The following is a 21,031-nucleotide window of genomic DNA, read 5'->3' on the forward strand; positions in this document are numbered from 1 at the left end:
CGGCCACAATTTTCACATCGGTGCATCACTACACTGCACAGATTACTACAGAAATACTAAGCCCTATAGAAACATAGCATCTCTATGGTAAAAGCACATTACAGAAATACTATTGTGAATCACTAGTAGTAGTTTTTAATCAGCCGATTCTGAAATTCAAATATGGACCCAGCAGATATCTTTCACTGATCTTTCATTGATACCGACCATCTCATTCTAGCTCATCCAGAAAGGGGCCAAATAATTGTTCCACATTTTACCAAAGAAAGAAAATTCATTACACATTTTCATCTGCGCTTTGCATCTAAAAACTATTAAAACAATTAATCACTACAGTATTTATGTGGTAAATCTCTATATAGTGTGTACAAAAGCACAGGAATACTACAAGTTTGACTGCAGTTCATGTTTGTATGGGTTAGGGGGTCATGTGCCGATTACATTAAATTTAAATGTACAGTTTCTGTTCCGACATCGTTCTTCTTTACATTATTCTCTAAATGTTTACAACCGTAGTAAGTTCATAATTGACCAAGATCGAACGTAGATAGAAAACATATTTTCAATGAATGAATGAATGAAAACTTTATTTAACAGATTGCAGAATGGGTACAATACAGTACGGCTCAATACACACAATTGTTAAGGGGATGCAGACCTGAGAAAGACGTTTGTCTTGTTTCCATCAGGGTCCCCCATTTTCAATTCATATAGACATTTATGACATACACAACATTTATGGCATAGGGACATATAGGTATTTAGTACTGATACATTTGTGACATAAACGGTATTCAAATATACAGTACTGTTACCCCTAGATCCTGACAGAGTATATACATATGATGGGGAGGGGACTGTACATTAGGAGGGGGTGGGTGGGTGGGAGAGAGATATACATACGGCGGGGAGGGAATATATACATGCGGTGGGGAGGAGACTGTCTATTAGGAGGTGGTGGGGGTTTTGGGCATTTACGGAGGCCAGTTTCGAATTGCAGCCTCCCGTAGGTGCTCTTTAAGAGCGGTTTTGAATGTGGGTAGGGATTCACATTCCTTTACAGCTTTGGGTAGGGCGTTCCACATTGATGTGGCATAATTGCGAAACGTATTTAGTCCCTTGTTTGAGCCGAATCTGGGTTTAACATGATTTGTTGAGCTTCCTCTGGTGTAGTGGTTGTGGTATTCACTGACCTTTGGGAAGTATTTTGACATGTACATGGGTACCTTAGTCGTATAGTGTATCTTGTAGACCAGGCCCATTGCAAGTTGCTGTACTCTGTCGTCTACTCTAAGCCATCCTAGGTTGTCAAAGTGGGCAGGGGTGAGGTGGGTTCTGGGGGTAAGGTCAAGTAGTAGTCTGACCAGTTTGTTTTGTGATGTTTGTAATTTTGTTTTAAGCGCCTTTGAGGTGCTTTGGTACCATGAGGTGCACGCATTAGTCGTAGTACCCTTGAATGAGTGCTCCTGCCAGAGTCTTCAGGGTATTCTTGTTTACCAGAGAGGAGATCCGGTACAAGAATCTAGTTCGTTGGTTGACTTTTTTTTATTACATTGGATGCCATTTTGTCACAGGAAAGATTTGCCTCTAGGATGGAACCCAGGTAGGTAATTTCGTCTTTCCTTGTGACAATATTGTCACCCACTGCAACTGAGAAGCCGTCGGTCTTGCTGAGTTTGTTATTTGAACCAAAGAGAATGGACTCTGTTTTGCCCATGTGTAATGATAGTTTGTTATCAGCGAGCCATATGCAGATTTTGCCTAGTTCCGAGCTGAGGGTTTTTTCAACCTGCAACTTGTTCTTGTCAGAGACCAGCAGGGCTGAGTCGTCCGCAAACGGGAAAAAGTTGCAGTCACAGGCTGACGACATGTCATTTGCATAAATTAGGAAGAGTAGCGGTCCTAGTATGCTTCCTTGTGGAACACCACAGCTCACTGTGAGGGGGGGGGGGTAGAGTACCGTTTACCTCTACCATCTGTCGATCATCACATATTATTAAATACTCTCCTGAGGGTGGGTGTTGTGAAGGATCAGATTAAACCGAATATATATATTTATTTATATATATATATTTAAATAGTGTTTGTATATCGTTTGATATCCCCTGTATATTCCTTGTACAATATGCACTGAATATCCCTTTAGTCTACTAAACAGCCCATAATAGTTTCATTCTACCATTGGACGAGAACCTGGCGCCAGGTTGCCATACCCCTAGGTTCAAGTTCAATCGTGCCGCCCAACATGTCGTGGCAAGCCCCGGTTCCGCATAGGAATACGTCTGGCGAAATACGAATGGTACTATTTGTTCATAGCGCATATATATATGGCGCAAGTAAAGTAGAACTTCCTTTTAGTCCAGTTCTTTACCCTCCAACAGAGTGACAGACGCGAAGCCTCACCCACGACGCACGTGTGGTGTAGTAAGGCCTACTTGGCCTCAGAATAGGCATTGAGATATCGTGTGGATTAATAGTTGAATAGTCATAGTTTGGCACTACACCGTCGAGTTGGACGTATTCTATTAAGCTAATAATAGTCTATTTATGTATGGTGCATCGTTCGGTTAGAGTTATAAAGTTATCAGTACCCCCATCGTTCCTGACGTTATCTGGACGCTTAACCAGGCTGGGCAGACCCCTAGTGGTGCTTGCATCCGAGGAGCTCCGGGCCAGGGCGACTGGACCTGTATATTGGATTACTCTACCCGGACGACGGCGAGCCTTCCACGGCTTGGATTATGCTTTGGGTGCTTTGATTATTCCATGGATAACGGCCAACACTGCGGAGTGTTGGAACTACCCCCCGGAGAGGACTCCAGGTGAGACGGCGCTCTACACCAGTGAGGTCGCCTCACGTCTCTCCGTTGTGGACCGGCAGCTACCGTCCACCAGAGGGTCCAGCTGTATTCGTCTGCGGACCGAGGTTCTGTGGGCACCGTGTTCAAGACTTTGAATTCTCCCAAGAAATCGTCGGCCAGATGGGATACCGCCAGCGGCTTCTCTAACCCCCCCCTCCTACTGTCTTACAACCAGCGGGACCCCCCCCCCCCCTTAGTGTATCCAGCTATAATCATTTAAGTACCATCGCTATAGTTCCTAAATATCCAGGTTGTATACTTACTCCCTGCGTAACCAGAGATTGGACATTCAATGTTGATTTACCTACGAATACTCATTTGCCATACAAGTGCATATTTCAAATCATAAGTGTAAACAAGTGAACGTTGTATATACCTTTTGCTATATTAAATATTCGATTTGTACATTTGTGTGGACTTCGTTTCATCAGGTGGGAAAGTGTTCATCATATTTATATCATGTACTGGATGGCCAGAAGTTAAAGTACAAGAGGTAGTGGTATTAAATACCATATCTAACAATACAGTCAGGGAATTGTACCCCTCAGTTACAGTGGGTATCAGTCAAAATGTGGTTGCTTGGTTCAGGAGCTATCTCCTTGATCATACACAGTGTGTTAGGCTTGGTGACTCTGTCTCTGATCCAATGACTTTAGAAAAGGGGGTTCAAGGGCGGCTGGGTGGCGCAGTGGACAAGGCGCTCGTCACCAACGCAAGAGACACTGGTATCGAATCCAGCCGTCAGCGTTGCTTCCGGCTTGGCCGGCCGTCATACTGGCTCGATTGGCAGAGTCAGCGGGAGGGAAGCCGGTGGGTGGGTCTGGGTCTCCTACAGTTGTGGACAGCGACTCCTACAGTTCGGTCGGGGCACCTGCACAGCAAGGGAAGGATCTAAGAGAGGTAGTGTGACCTTCCACTAGGGTGCCCACCTGTCCCGCGATTCGCGGGACAGTCCCGATATTGGGACGTTTGTCCCGCGTCCCACTACAACAAAACAATGTCCCGCAATTCAGAGATAAAAAAATATATATATATTATTATTTTTTATTTTTTATTTTTTTATCTTTCAAAGATTATTATTTAAAAAATGTTTTAAATGTTGTTAATTTAATGCCTCGTTCCAATACCCTCTTATATTTAAAATAAAAAAATCGGGCGACGTCACAAACCAATGCATTGCGCAGCCGAGCAATAGTATCCAGCTGCAGGACCACAGCACGACACACTCAGGACCGCAAAACTTTTGCGGACCCACACTCTCCAGACCCTCGCTCCCATTGGCTGATTTGGGTCACGTGACCGTCCCACCCAATGACTGAATTGGAGTGAGACGGTCACGTGACCCAAATCAGCCAATGGGAGCGAGGGTCTGGAGAGTGTGGGTCCGCAAAGTGTCACGGTCCTGAGAGTGTCGGTGCTGTGGTCCTGCAGCTGGATGAATCTCCAGCCGAGGCTGCTGAGCAGCTCACTCGAGTCGCGCTGCCTGTCACCTGTCCGAGCGAGGCCGGGGCAGCTGTATGTGTGACGTCAGTCACTCGAGTAGTCAGAAGAAAGACCGCCAATATTACTGATACAAGTTGTTTAGCTAGCTAAGAAAAACAAGGAAATGGAGGCAAAAAAAAGAGACTTTGCTCATATAACAGAGACTGGGACATTGGGACAAGAAGTAGCCTATACGTGGCTGAGATCCGTTTCAGATGATCCCGAAAAGGTAGAATGCAGGATCTGCCACTGACAGGAGCTTCACCATCACCCATGGAGGAGAGGGGGACGTCACATATAGTTGTTCAGAGGAGTGCCTCTTCAGCAAGTCTGGCCCGACTATTATTGAGAACTGAATCAGAGGGTCGGTTTGTTATAATAACAGAATACACAGGGAGTATCGCCGGGACACTGTCCAGAGGGAAGGGGGCAATAGAATCCGGAGGCTAATATCCCCAAAACCGGAGGCGAGTTTAATAAGATTAATAACAAAATGAGCTATATATAGCCTATCGTCTGCGTCGAATATGATATATAGGCATTTAAATAATAAATACATGTCTTTAATTTTAATTAGCAATAAAAAAAAATTAAATACTTATTATATATATATTTTTTTCTTTTTTTTTTACTTTTTTATTTTCATGTCAACGTTCACACGCACAATATATGCTTACCTAGGATTTGACTTGATTCAACAACAAAGCAGTCTGGGCAATGGCAAGCCGAAAACGGTCGAAAATGTGGTTATTTGAAGTTTGGATTTTTTTTCTTCACAACTGAGGTGGGTAGATACAATTTTTAGCGACTAAAGTACCGAAAAAACGTACCGTTGGGTACCGGTATCGATTCACAGGTACCGATACCGGTACCGTATCGGTTCAAATGTGAACGGTACCCATCCCTAATTCTTGTACTCCTTCTTTTGAGGCTGCTGTCACAAATTTACAGTCTGATTTTTCCTCCTTGCAGCATACTCTCATTGAATCAAAACCGCTATTGAATGGTAGCAAAACAAAGGCAATGGTATTTGCTCCAACTAGGTCAACTGTCTCTCCCCCCTCTATTTTCACCCTTGATGGTTGTTCTATTGATGTTATTGACACTTACAAATACCTTGGCATCTGGCTGGACAAGAACCTAGATTTTAAACATCATATTGATGCTTTAAATAAAAACTTAAATTCACAGTTGCTTTTTTCGATAGGGTTAAATCATGCTTTTTTAAACAGGAGGTTATGGTCTAGGGCTGGGCGATATGGCCAAAAATGATATCGCGATAACGATATCGAATATCACTCGATATTCGATATTATCGATAGTTATAAGTATAAAAAAATATATATATATATATTTTTTTACAACAGATGTATGTTTATTTTGCAGCAATTCTTTGTCGTTGCCGCCATCTTTAGTGTTACATCCCCTCACACTCCAGTTCTCAGGCTGCAGCTGGTTTGAAAGCAAAAGTAAACCGGCTTCTCTGCTGGCTGTGGCTCCAGGGGAGTTGAACAGTTCTGGCTCTGCTAGTTTCTTTTCTATCTTTTGGCGCTTTTTTGGTGGACAAACCACCGCACATGTGCACCGTGACTCGTGACTGGAGACTAGCTCTGCTAGCACACATAGCCTACTGTGTACAGACGGTTTCAAACTGTATTTTAAATTAGAAACCAAACAAAATAAATGGACAAGAGAAAAATAAATCTCAATTTGGTCAGTATTGTCATTTGGACAAGCAAAGCCATTACTTTAACCCTTTCTCTGCCACGCTTATATCCATCCTTGTAGCCAGTCTGCCAGCTCTATTAGTCTATGGAGATGTTCACCTACTTTGCAGGGCTATAACTTTTTAAATTGTATTGCTAAATTGACATTACTATGGCCCATTCAACATCGATTAGCTATCGTTCAGGATGTAGGAACGTTTTACTTTTTCATTTACACATTCATACAAAAATACGGTCTAGAGTATAAATATGTTTTTATCGTTTTCTGCAGTATTTCATAGAACGTGAGTTATAGCCATAAATGCATATATTAGATCATCAAATGCAATTTGATACCGATTGACGCCAGATAAAAAATGTCAACTGTACAAGGTCCCAGACGTTATGACTCATCATGCGCGGTTGACCGGAGGGGGGGGGGGGGGGGGGGGTCGTTTATAAGTCCGTGGCCGACGTTAAATCATTCATGTAGTATGGGTGATATATAGATCAGAGCTGTTTGTATCGAAAATGGTAAACAAACAGGCTGAAACTCACCCCAGTCTCCTCGTAGCGTTGGGTGATGAGCGTGGAGCAAAAAGATTGCTATTATGGGATGTTGATCTATGCGATCCTTTTCCAGGTTGTATAATACTATATACGTCCAAATAATGTTGTTTATTGAGTTATGGCAACGGATCGCTATCCAGTGTGTCAAGATGGAGTCCTGCGAGCGATAGCGAGTAGCCGGACAAAATAGGGAGACACACCAGCGTCACAATTATCGACATCCGGTTGCAACTCGCCGATCGGCCACCAGGTGGCGGTATTGAAGCGTTGGAGAGTTGAGCGGAGATCTACAGCACCAGTCAAGGATCCGTGGGTGAAATATGAATACCATGGCAGAAATTTGAAATATTGATCTCAAAGACGCTGTAAAACGTCATTGGCAGATTACGCATGGCGAGAAAAGGGTTAAGTTGCAGGCAAGAAAGACAAGTCTGTCCACGGTCTCTGGTTTTAAAACTGCCCTGTTGCAGGTCACAAAAAAATTAAATAAATCGTTATCGTTATATCACCCAGCCCTATTATGGCCATCTTTTCTTGCCACAACTAGATTATGGCAACATAGTTTATAGATTTGCTTGTCCTACTGCCTTAGCCAAACTCGGTCCGGTTTACCATGCCGCTCTGAGATTAATTTCCAACTCACCATATAGGACGCATCACTGTGACAATAGCTTTCTTGTGACAATAGCGATAGAGGAAAATATTCTAAAATTATCTTTACTCGCTTTTTTCTGGTCGCGCAGGGCTGACAGCTTTTCTTGGCCACGCAGGACCGACAGAGGAGAGAGGGAGAAACGGGAGGGGAAGACATAATGGCCACCGGGTCTGGGAAACTAACCCGGGCAACCGCTTCGTGACTCAGCGAGCTATGTGGTGTGCTACTGGAGCGCCCCAGATAGAGGAAAATATTTACCTTTTCTCTCGTCCCACGATATATCTCATATCGCACAGCCCTGACTCAACCCTCGGTTCAGCCAGACCGGTCGCTCTGTCAGGGACATTCTCTACTGTAGGTCTCTCTCAGGGACATTCTCTACTGTAGGTCTCTCTCAGGGACATTCTCTACTGTAGGTCTCTCTCTCTCAGGGACATTCTCTACTGTAGGTCTCTCTCTCTCAGGGACATTATCTACTGTAGGTCTCTCTCTCAGGGACATTCTCTACTGTAGGTCTCTCTCAGGGACATTCTCTACTGTAGGTCTCTCTCAGGGACATTCTCTACTGTAGGTCTCTCTCAGGGACATTCTCTACTGTAGGTCTCTCTCAGGGACATTCTCTACTGTAGGTCTCTCTCTCAGGGACATTCTCTACTGTAGGTCTCTCTCAGGGACATTCTCTACTGTAGGTCTCTCTCTCAGGGACATTCTCTACTGTAGGCATCTCTCTCAGGGACATTCTCTACTGTAGGCATCTCTCTCAGGGACATTCTCTACTGTAGGTCTCTCTCAGGGACATTCTCTACTGTAGGTCTCTCTCGGGGACATTCTCTACTGTAGGTCTCTCTCGGGGACATTCTCTACTGTAGGTCTCTCTCTCAGGGACATTCTCTACTGTAGGTCTCTCTCTCAGGGACATTCTCTACTGTAGGTCTCTCTCTCTCAGGGACATTCTCTACTGTAGGTCTCTCAGGGACATTCTCTACTGTAGGTCTCTCTCTCAGGGACATTCTCTACTGTATGTCTCTCTCAGGGACATTCTCTACTGTAGGTCTCTCTCAGGGACATTCTCTACTGTAGGTCTCTCTCAGGGACATTCTCTACTGTAGGTCTCTCTCTCAGGGACATTCTCTACTGTAGGTCTCTCTCTCTCAGGGACATTATCTACTGTAGGTCTCTCTCTCAGGGACATTCTCTACTGTAAGTCTCTCTCCCAGGGACATTCTCTACTGTAGGTCTCTCTCAGGGACATTCTCTACTGTAGGTCTCTCTCTCAGGGACATTCTCTAATGTAGGTCTCTCTCAGGGACATTCTCTACTGTAGGTCTCTCTCTCAGGGACATTCTCTACTGTAGGTATCTCTCTCAGGGACATTCTCTACTGTAGGTCTCTATCAGGGACATTATCTACTGTAGGTCTCTCTCTCAGGGACATTATCTACTGTAGGTCTCTCTCAGGGACATTATCTACTGTAGGTCTCTCTCAGGGACATTATCTACTGTAGGTCTCTCTCTCAGGGACATTATCTACTGTAGGTCTCTCTCAGGGACATTATCTACTGTAGGTCTCTCTCTCAGGGACATTCTCTACTGTAGGCTGGTCTCTCTCTCTCTCATTCTCTACTGTAGGTCTCTCTCTCAGGGACCTTCTCTACTGTAGGTCTCTCTCTCTCAGGGACATTCTCTACTGTAGGCCGGCGCTAGAGTTGTTCCGATACCAATACCAATACCGGAAATGCCTCCGATACAGCCTAAAATGCTGGTATCGGTATCGGCAAGTACACGCCAAATCTATGCTCCGATCCCATATGACGTAATTTATCAACAACACGTGCGGTATCCTCCTGCTGAGAGTGAGCATTATAAAACAAACGTGTTTTTAATCGACTGTGAATTAAAGTGTCAATGCTGTTTGTCATTTTAACAGCAGATACTTTCTTAAATGCCATCGTCCCGACAGAGCGGTGTGACGGGGAGCTCTGATGTGTTCGCTTGCTGGTGTTATCATTAGCTGAAGAGCTAGCTGAAAAGCTAGTTTCATCTTTTAATGTTACCTTGTCTAAAGTTGGGGCTATTCATAATCCAGCAATAATGGCTGCAAACCTGCAAGCAAAGTACAGCAAGTTGGCAAAGGAGTATTCCAAGGTAAATCACTTTTTCACCAGTAACGTTACATTGTCTTTCCATCTAGCTCACGTTAACTGGCTAACCTAAGTGTTGTCACTGATCGACCTCTCGCACACATGCACGCAATTAATGACATGTTGCAGAGAGCCATACCGGTGACAATGTTTAGCTTTTAGTGCCAAAGGATAAGAGTCTGAGGCGGAGTCTTTTGATGGGAATCGAAAACCGGTTCCCGTTGGGAATCGATTCCTAATTGTCCGATTCCTGGAATCGCATGCCTCCGTGACTATCGATTCCTCTTATCGATGCCAGGTTTTTCCTAGAGTTGCGCATAACGTTAGCGCCACGCATGTAGCCATGGCAGACTATTTGATTCCTTAAGGGCTCGAAATTGCCTGGGTTTTGGTCATATGCTCCCGCTGTTTGGCTGCTTCTATGTGCAGTGAAAACTACTCCAATGTTTTAGAACCTAGTCATTGATTTAACCTAAGATTAGCCGCGGAGCTAACGCTAGCTAACGTTAGCTAATCAAGCTCACAGAGAGAGATAACAGCCGACAGCAGGTAGTACATGTACAAATAAAATAAAAAAGTGGTGGGGGCTGTCGTGTAAACCTTGTACTCTTTAGTTCACATATAATAAGAGACGGAGAGCGTGTGATCAGGTTGACTGTTTGTTTACTAATGTAAGTCAGGAAGTACCGTGCAACATACAAACATGTCCGTGTAGCAACACGAGCCAATCCCTTACAGGACAGGGGCCCGGGGAGGGAGCTCTGTGTGTGTGTGTGTGTCTCTGAAAGACCAGAGACAGAGAAGTCAGAGGAATAACGACCTGTTGAATGCAACTACGTTTCAATAGATTAAATTAGTTTAAGATATTGAACTGTAGTTACATTCAACAGGTCGTTATTCAATAGATTAAATTAGTTTAAGAATAAAAAAATTAAGAGAATCTCAAATACATTCTTTTATTTAAGTGTAGGCTATAGTTAGTTTTATTTTTTACAGTTTTTGTATTTTTCTGACATGGGGGCTCAACAATAAATGACAATCAGAAATGTCAAGTTGCATGTTGTTATTCTAACCAGCTTAGTTCTGTTGCATTTCCAATTTATTTATTTAAATGATAAACCGATCAGGAATCGATAAGGGAATCGAATCGATAAGCAGAATCGATAATGGAATCGTATCGATAAAATCTTATCAATTCCCATCCCTACCAAAAGAGAATGTTGAATATTTATTTTGCATCGAAAATCACAACATGCACGTTACTACTAGCTAACTGAACCGGAGCCGACTGGATAGCAAGTGCAACAACGTATAACGTCTGTGCGAAACCAATGTCCCAACACCAACAACAGTTCTGTGGGTGAACTCATTGAGCATAGTTGTCAATTAATGATACTAATCTATACAATCACCTGTTGTTGAATAAATACCATTACTTTCTAGTTATTACTAAAAACAGTATATATAAAACAGTATCTGTAGCTGTAAAAAAAAATATATTTATACAATATATATATATATATATATTTTTTTTTTAATGTATGCACTGGTATCGGATCAGTACTCGGTATCGGCCTATACCCAAAGCGTAGGTATCGGAAAGGAAAAAATGGTATCGGAACATCTCTAGCCGGTGCAGCAGGTCCGGCAACAAAACTAAGATTCTCACTTCGCGGCTCAGCCAGAAGACACGAGAGAGAGAGAGAGAGAGCGAGAGCGAGAGCGAGAGAGAGAGAGAGAGAGAGAGAATCTATGAGACCAGAAAACAACCCACATCTCCTGTAGTGGAGCCAAAGGCAAAACACACATCAGCGCTGTGACTCTGGAAAGAGCAACGCTGGCGAGATAAGTTCTGGATTATTTTTTTTTATCCACTTTTTCTTCTTATTTTTCTATTTTTCTCCCATCCCAATTTCGCCTTGACAATCTCCCTTCCCCTGTCTCGAACGTTGCTAGACTATGCCTCCCACTGGTCGGCTGCAGTGAGGACCAAGCCTTGTGTAACCCAGGGTTCAGATTCATAACTATCATAACTATCATAGGGACATAAATAGTTAATGCTAGTAGGTAAGAACTTTCTAGAACGTAAAACATTCTAGAACCAGCGTATGATGTCATGATAGAAGGTTCTGGAACCTTTGTGATGTCATCGTATGATGTCATATAGAACGTTCCGGAACATCTTGGATTCCTATAAAAACAGCCAGCGCTCCAACAGCCAGCAATGCTTTTCTCCTCGACCTCCGAACCAGCAGCATCGACCAGACGGACAGGACTAACCAACCGACCGAAACCCGCGAGTCTCAACCCGCATCCCGGAGCAGTCCAGACCACCCATCACCACGTGTAAATTGGTAAATGCTTAACCACCGTATGATGTCATAATGAAACCTTCTAGAACATGATGATAACCTCAGAGACGTCTGACCGAACCCCAATGTGTTGATCCAATCAACCTAGGCCTTGATATCGACCTAACCCTCCCGCAAGGAGAGGTTACTGACATAACCAGTAAAAGGGATACTTCAAAGCATTACTTGTACTTTATGTCTGTATGTATTATTACTGTCTAGCTAGCGCGCTTTTAATTAAAACACTGGTTATTGTTATAACTCTGCCTCTGGTCTACTATTCTGTTAAGTGTGCATATTACTCCTCTCCTCATTCGAACCTAGAACTGTGCCCGTGGCGAACAGCTGTTACTGTTAGTGACACAAGTGCTACACTTGCATCACGTGTCCCCTCCGGTACACAAGGAGGCAGCTGTCGCATCTTTTCACCTGTACAGCGCGATCGCTCAGTGGCGAGGAGTAACGCGTGGGAGGCTCACGCTGCCCCCGTTACTTCCTGATTCTGCTGTACAGGCGAACCAACCGACCTGTAGGAGTCGCTGTCCACAATGTCCGATCCCCACCCACCAGCTTTCCCACCCCTAACACTGCCAATTGTGTTAGTATGAACGACCAGCCAAGCTGGTAGCAACGCAGAGAGCTGGGCTCGAACCCAGCATATCCTGCGTTAGTGGCGAGCGCCTTGCCCACTGCGCCACTTAGCCGCCCCCGATAAGATATACTACATCAGCGGTTCTCAAACTACGGCCCAAAGTGGGGTCGTGGGTAGGTGACAGCGCATTGGAAAGTAATTTTTTTTTTTATGTTCTGGCAACATATTTTGGCTAAATATGCCTCGTTTTATAAATGTGTATTGATAACATAGTGCTGTAATTACATTTTCTAATAAATATGCATGATCAAGCGGCAAGGCGCTCACCACCAATGCAGGAGACGCTGGGTTTGAGCCCAGCTCTCCGCATTGCCATCAGCTTGGCTGGTCGTTCATACTAATACAATTGGCAGTATTAGGGGGTGGGAAGCTGATGGGTGGGGATCGGACGTTGTGGACAGCGACTCCTACAGGTCGGTTGGTGCGCCTGCGCAGCAGAATCAGGAAGCGACGGGGGCGGCGTGCCCTCCAAACGCAGACCCCCGACGCTGAGAGATCGCGCTGTGCAGGTGAAAAGATGCGACGGCTGCTTCCTCGAGTACCGGAGGGGACACGTGATGTAAGGCTTCGTCCACATTGCAGCCGGCTTGTGGGAGGCATGGCCTAACAGCGTTCGAGACAGGGGAGGGTAGAATTGGACGATACGAAATTGGGATGGGAGAAAAAATAGATTAAAAAAAATATGCATGATCAAGTTCAACAACGTGTGCTTTTATTTTGATATTCCTTAATTCCACATTGAAATTACGCAATACACTAAATATCGATTTTTAAATGATTATTTTTACTTTTTTATTTTAAATTTCTTTTTTTAATAAAATTTTTACTTTTTTTCGCAAAATAACGTGGGACTTCTTGCTGCACCTTACTTGTGGAGGAGGCGGAGAGCAACGAAGAATGCCATCTTTTAAAATGATCGCGTAAATTGGTAGTGTTACCTGAAAACGGTAGTTTCACTTTACATACGTTGCAAACAACAAATGTATTGCCCTCCAACTTCTCGAAATGTTGCCACACTTCAGACAGCATCTTCCTGATCGCTACTGGCAGCGCGCTCAGCACGACTCGCTGTCGTGGGCCAACTACAGCATCGCAAAAACTACAGTGAGTGCACGTGACGCACACACACAAACTAACGTTAAATTTGAAACTTAAAAAATGTATTATAATAAATGTTTACACGTGCAAAATAAATTTATAAGTGCAGCCACTTATCGATTTCACGCAGTTATTGATAAATCGATAAGTGTAGGGCTCTACAGTGCGACCATATTACTTGCATTTGCCCCTAGAAATATGCGTGTGCGAACCGGAAAAATCAATTACTCGCACAGTGTGAAGATTACAACCTCAGTCATGCTTTTTTCTCTCCGCTGCTAATCGTTCAAAAACTACAAGTCCCACTTTGCACTCAAGCCAACGGTCCAATCACAGTAGAGTGACATGACTGGTTTCAAGGGAAAGAATGGTCATCGGAAGCTTTCATTTGCTTTTTTACTTCCGGAAAGTCCGCCATTGAGCTATGCGAGACTTTCCCGAGACAGTAACATTAAGTTAATGTAACTTATTCTAGTCTTACCAATAGCAATAGATTTTAGAACACCTAGATTTATCGATAGCAATAGTAATATAACGTTAATGCAACAAAACGAATGCCTTGCTTTGTTAATCATAACGTTGATGCAGTAGCGTATGTCGTTGTGTTGGCTGTAACGGACATGAGAATAACATAACACTGTGTACACATTAAAATTGCGATAATCGATTCTAACATTTTCAAATCGATGCAGTTGAATTTTCCCCTTAGGATCGATGCATTGCGATGCATTGTTACACCCCTACACCAAAGTCACTGGCCCACTGTGCGTGTGTGTATGTGTGTGTGCTAACTTGGCTAGCGTTATCAACAGCAGAGATGGGTGCAAGCAGTGTGACGTAATTGGCAGAATCGACTGTCAATCAATGGTCTACCTGACACGCAAACTCATAAACAATGTTTCTGTACTGGAGGTGTACAGTATTTCAATAGGCAACCCTGAAAGGATTATTTTTCTAGAAGAGCAACACTAGCCAAAACATAGGCATTGTATGCATAAAAAGGGGCAAAAGCTAAAGTTAAGTGATTGTTACTTTTGTAGCAGTAGTTCAATGTCACTGCCTTTTTTATTAGGCCTAGTTGTTGGCTACAACTTTGCCACAGTAGGCATTAATCACTTAATAGTTCAAAATAATGTCTGTGTCCCATTCCCGTTTGCACATGCAGATACACACACACGCACACAGTGGGCCAGTGACTTTGGTGGTATGTGCTATTGCACAGATGTGTGTCCCGTTCCCGTTTGCACATGCACACACAGTACAAATATACATTTATTTAAAAGAATAAAAATAAACTGTTACTTGAAATATTTTCACTGTGCTCCTAAATATTTTTGTGTACTCCTAAATTTCTTTGTGTGCTCCTAAATTTTTTCATTTAGGAGCACATGTGCTCCTTGGGGGAAAAGGTTAGCGTAGAGCCCTGAAGTGGTCTCAGCCTTAAAGATTTCACATCATGATTATAGTGACAAAAATTATCACAGTCATCAGTATTATCGCGGTATTGTTAAAAATGTGCTGAGTTTTTTTGTTTTTTTTATCTTCCCTCAGCACTCTTATAAAAAGCCTAAATGCGCACACATAGGGCTAGATCCACAAAGAATAGATTGCACGGAGCAAGTTGCACCCTTACTTTCAATTCATTATGAATTGAAAATGGGGGACCCTGATGTAAAGAAGACGAAAGTCTTTCTCTGGTCTGCATCCCCTTAACAATTGTGTGTATTGAGCTGTATTGTACCCATTCGGCAATCTGTTAATAAAACTTTCATTCAATCAATCAATCTGCACGGTGATTGATTGAATGAAAATGAAACAGATTGCAGAATGGGTACAATACAGTACGGCTCAATACACACAATTGTTAAGGGGATGCAGACCAGAGAAAGACTTGTCTTGTTTACATCAGGGTCCCCCATTTTCAATTCATAATGAATTGTAAGTAAGGGTGCAACTTGCTCCGTGCAATCCATTCTTTGTGGATCTAGCCCATAGTCGTCTTAGAACACTTAGTCCTCTTAGAACACTTAGTCCTCTTATTGTTTTCATTTGCAAAACAAACCCACATCGCTTGCTGCGTCTGGGAGACTGTTGCTAGCGTCGTTGGTTGATGCTGGACAGTCTGGACGGTATTTACCCTGAATTTTTCAGAAGCGATGTAATCAAACACTGTTTTAACCATAATTCAAATTTGAACAGTATTACTAACCCGTCAGGGAATTTTACCGTGGTCATCATTGAAATCGGTAACCGTTTCATCCCTACCTAATACACCAACTCAGCCTCTTCTCAATTAGAGGCATTTTGTTTCCCTGTTGTTTAAACCACCCTATCACATTGATGACAGGGTTCAGTGTGGCTCTATATTATAAGTGCTATGAAGGATGGATGCACAGATTTATTCATTCCATTAAGAGGCACATGCCTGAACTGTACTTTCAATCAGTCCTGAGTAGCTGTGTGTTGTTAGGCCGAGGGTTTTCAACGTGAGGTCCAGGGACCACCAGGGGTCCTTGGGGGGGTTCCCGGGAAATTCTGGAAATTGTATTTCACGATTATGTATTAAAATGTATAAGAATTAAGAATGACCATTCTGATCATAGTTTTCCCAGTCTCCACTGTTATGTCCCAACTACAGTATAGCCAGGACATCTGGACTAAATTACATCCAACAACCGATATCTTCTCAGATGGGGGTAACTGAGACAACATCTTATCAGACGGGGGTCCATACGTGGCCTAGTGTGCATCACTGTGGAGGTCCTTGACATGTTGAGATCACGACTATTTAACATGATTGACTTGTGTCTTTTTAACAGTGGATTTCCTTGAACTTTAAATATAATGTAAATTCAACTGAAACACGAAAACATGACCTGGTTTAAAAACATGACCCGACTTAAAAACATGACCTGGCTAAAAGTCAATTATCTTGTTTTCATAATCGTTGGAGGCCAACCATTTTTATAAAATGTAGAAAATATAAAATGTGCCCAGCCCTATGTTAGGCTGTGGGTTCGTGTTATGAGCATCACTGCTCTCCACTGCTGTCTCCAGCCTACAACAACAACAACAACAACAACAACAACAACATTATGGAATTGGGAACTAAATTATATCCAACAGCAAGAATTTTCTGAGATCGAGGGAGAAAAAAACTAATCAAATGTGGGTCTGCAGTTTAATATGTATCTGTATGGCTTCAGAGCTGACAGCCTCTAATGTGTGTGATGGTGCTGTGTTGTGTGAGTTGTGTGTGTGTGTGTGTGTGTGTGTGGGGCTTCAGAGCTGACGGCCTCTAACGTCAAATGTGATGGTGCTGTGTCTTGTTGCCTGTGTGTGTGTGTGTGTGTGTGTGTGTGTGTGTGTGCAAGTGCGTTGTGTGCGTGCAAGTGTGTTGTGTGCATGTGTTGTGTAACTTGTGTGCGTGTTGTGTGCGTAAGTGTGTTGTGTGCGCTCACCGCTGTGCACTGCCTCAGTAGGCAGGACTGCTTCATTCGACCCGGTCCTCCGAACTTCTTCATGTCTTTACAGAAGTGGCACTCGCCGCACTCGGTCCGCATGCAGGCCTGGCAGCGCCGGCACCTGGTCCTCCTGCGCCTAGCCCCGCCACCTGCCCCCCCACCCAGCGCCTTACTGCCAGACATCCCCAGACAAGTCAGCTGGAGGGGGACAAGACATGTACACAAAGACAGAATTAATAACAAAACATATACACAAAGACAGGTTAATCATATAAATAATAACATATATATAACTAGGGGTGGACGGTATGGTCTAAAATTTATATCACGGTATAATTTGAAGCATAGACGGTAACGGTATATATCACGGTATCATCGTTTTTGATTAAATTTTTTTTTTTTTTATATAATTTTTTTTTTTTTTTATATAAAATATATATATTATATAATTAGACTTGTACTTGTATTATCTGCGAGACATCGCCACCACGCAACAAGCTCCACTGTCTGTGTGTACATTAATAGCCTCTAGCTACGGCCAGGATTCTCCGGAGCTGCAGCTGGACCTATACTCGAGTAGCCTCGAGCTACGGCCAGGATTCACCGGCGCTGCAGCTGGGCCCTAGTATTGGTATAACGTTAAATCACATTCACAAGCCCTCAGCTCGAATACGCATCGAATCAGTGTTATAAGACATTGATATCAGGAGCTATCTGTAGCTACTGCTAGCCGGATATATAACGTTAATACAACGCCTCAGTGAATTATTTAGTTCAATGGGACATTTCGTTTTGAACGGTGAACTAACTTGTGTTAACGTGAGCTAACGGCTAACGGAGCTATCATACACGTCTACTCTCTACTAGACTTGATGGAGCGTTTGTTGATGTCAGGAGCTATCGGTAGCTGGCCGACTAGATACCGTTCGGTTAGACAATGCCTCATTATGTATTAAACTAAAAGTGAATAGTTGACTGGGTCATTTTGTAACGGTAGCACTAGCTAAGCTAACGTTAGCTCAGGGAGACGTCCCGTCCCACTAGTAGACCCGTGTTTACATGCGTGCGGGAGGGGCTGGCACGCCCACTGCGCGAAGCCTCCTAAATAACTTTTTCCAGTTCGCACATATCTATTATCTATGACTAATTCTATCTATTTTTAGGGGCAAATGCGAGTGAAATAGTCGCGCTGTGGTTACATGACGTCATTGCTATTTTAGAGCTGCACTACCGGTTACACGGTATAGGCAAAATCCATACCGTAGAGCAAATTCATACCGTTTATACCGTATACCGTTTATACCGTCCACCCCTATATATAACCTTATACACACATACGTACCTACAACCTTATACACATACCTAAAACCTTACAGACATACCTACAACCTGAAACGCATACCTAAAACCTTACAGACATACCTACCTACTAGGGATGGGGATAGTTTTTTTTCCCCCTCCACGAGTAATACACGATTAATCGAGTATATCATGCAATCAATCTATCTGGATTTTTTTTTTATGCTAATCCCTACAACCTTATACACATACCGACAACATTATACAGAGATAACTACAACCTTACACACATACCTACAACCTGAAACGCATACTTACAACCTTACAGACATACAGTCTACAACCTTACACACATACAACCTTATACACATAACTACAACATTATACAGATAACTACAACCTCACACTGTAAACAACCTTACACACATAACTACAAGCTTAAATACACATACCTACAACCTTACACATATCTACAACCTGAAACGCATACCTCTAACCTTACACATACCTACAACCTTATACAGATAACTACAACCTCACACACATGTCCCATCTGTAAACAACCTTACACACATAACTACAACATTATACACATATCTACAACCTTACACATACCTCTCCAACCTTACAGCCATACCTAAAAACTTAACCACATGTCCCATCTGTAAACTGGGGCAGCTGCATGATTGATTAATGTAGAAGTATGGTGGGGGATAATGAGGGAAAGGGGAGAGAGGGAGAGGGAGAGAGGGAGGAGAAAGAGAGAGAAATAGAAAGAAACAATGAAAATGATTTTCAGACAGGAGTTATGACCTGCAGTCAGTCAGTCAGTCAGTCAGTCATGTCTGTCCCCTGGGCTTTCTCTGGGATGGTTGTGAGTCATATCTAGTGGTCCTCACAGGACAAGAATGTCAGTATGTTTTCCTATATTCTCCTATCTTCTAAATATTCTCCTATATCCCCAGAAATGGGATATAGGTAATCTGTCCTGATATGCCTGGCTAAAATGGGATATTGGTATTGGAGAATGTCCCCAATACTGAAACCAGGTACCAAGAAAAGTAGCATTGCATTTATATGCATGTTAGGTGGTCTCTCTAATCCATTTAATCATTTTGGTTGATGCTCCAAGTCTCTACTGTTCAGTAAAAGCGATGGATCAGGGGCTTAAAAAGGGGCACTTCACCATGAAAGGTTTAGTACTCTGACTCAGTAGTACATCTCCTATAGTAGGGCATCTGGGGGCATCTACTGCTGTTGCCAAAAGGTGAACACATCTGCCTGATGACGTCTAGAGAAACGAGGTCTATACAACACTCGCTTTGGGACAATCCGGTCCTTTTGGGTCTCGGTTACATCTCAGTAGGCCCATCTAGAAAAACATATTCTATTTATCTTCCATTTGTATTCAGATCTAAGTAGGGCTTTTCTAAATCTAAATCTAAATGAGGTGGTCTGGCCAAAGCACCTTTCCATTTTAGATGCTGAGGTCCAATACTCACAGACACAGAGTCAGATGAATGTAGCTTGGATTGTTGAGGGGGTGAAGTGTGACTGACAATACACGATTACTTAAGACAAAAGAACTAAACAAAACAAAAACGACTGGGCTTCCTGGAAGGGCATCCAAGCTCTCTGCACTCAGTCCTGTGCAGAGAGCTGGACGTTAGGTAAACGTCACCTATACACGCCAGTATCTGTCCCAACAATTAGAAGAAAGTTGTTTTGTAGGTATTCTTAGATGGAATTTTAGAGTTGATCATTTCCTAGAAGATTTTTTTTTTTTGATGAGTCACCCTGCACACGGGCGTATACTCATTTTGGTTCCAATTAAATGCTTTTCCTTGACAAACACATGTAGTTTGTTAGCGAACATTGCGTAACATTGCCAACGTTAGCTTGCTACTTTCAACGCCAATCAATATCCATGACGGGTCACTCCCTAGCTTCCTGTTTTTACAGGAAACGCATAAATGTGCAGAATCGAATAGCATTCTGCTAACACTTCACCCGCCCAACTTGGTAATGATGGTAGGTACAGTGTTTGCATGTTCTTTCTTGGGACGATGCTTGAATCTGTCTGTGTGTGAATCAGTGCTACAGGTGCCATACATGCCTAAAAAAGGACCACACTGGAAATACGTCTTTGGGCATTTTTTTCTTTTGTTTTTCTGATTGGCAGAGCAACCAGAGCATCCCTTGTATCATAATACCTGTCATACAGGCTCATGAGGTGAAAGAGTGGTAATGTGATAGATATCATAGGATGCATCGATACAAACATTTTGGCCCAAAAACAAATGTTCTGTTATGACCGATAACCAACGGCCGATATATATATATAGGTCCATGTTTGCCAAATTGTATGGATGCGGATAAAAATGAATGTAAATCATTGATATGGATCGATAGCTATGTGGTTGAAATATCATGCATCCGTAAACCGTAATGATAGCCTGTAGCCAGTTTGAGGTTTCACGTTGAGTTCTTTTTGTCAACCAACCACAGTGACTAGTGAATTAATAACATCCCCTGTCAATTTGATTTCCCAACAGCCAAAGCATCTTTTGGGAAACTAATTGAAAACATGTTGGCTACCTGCCAAAGTGGCTGATAGAATTGACAGACTTTAACCAGCTGCAGCAAGCATTTAGCAGCATAAGGCTGGTGGCTTCTAGTGTGTTAGTGTTGAGTCTGGAGCTTGCGGATGGGAGCAGAACCAGGGGTAGGTTGATGACACTTGAGGACAGGTC

At 43.0% G+C, this 21,031-nt stretch overlaps 1 protein-coding gene across 1 annotated transcript in view; it reads right to left on the bottom strand.

The window, feature by feature from the left end:
- Window positions 1-17,162, bottom strand: part of fbxl19 (F-box and leucine rich repeat protein 19) — a gene marked incomplete at both ends in the record, with an annotated part of 52,933 nt that extends 35,771 nt beyond the window's left edge. Inside the window, one exon of the mRNA XM_084329245.1 lies at window positions 16,977-17,162. Coding sequence (XP_084185371.1) covers window positions 16,977-17,162 — 186 coding nt within the window. The remainder of the gene's footprint in view (window positions 1-16,976) is intronic.
- Between the last annotated feature and the right edge of the window lie 3,869 nt (window positions 17,163-21,031).

This window comes from Notolepis coatsorum (genome assembly GCF_963971535.1).
Source record: "Notolepis coatsorum genome assembly, chromosome: 14".
In the NCBI taxonomy this organism is placed as follows: Eukaryota; Metazoa; Chordata; class Actinopteri; order Aulopiformes; family Paralepididae; genus Notolepis; species Notolepis coatsorum.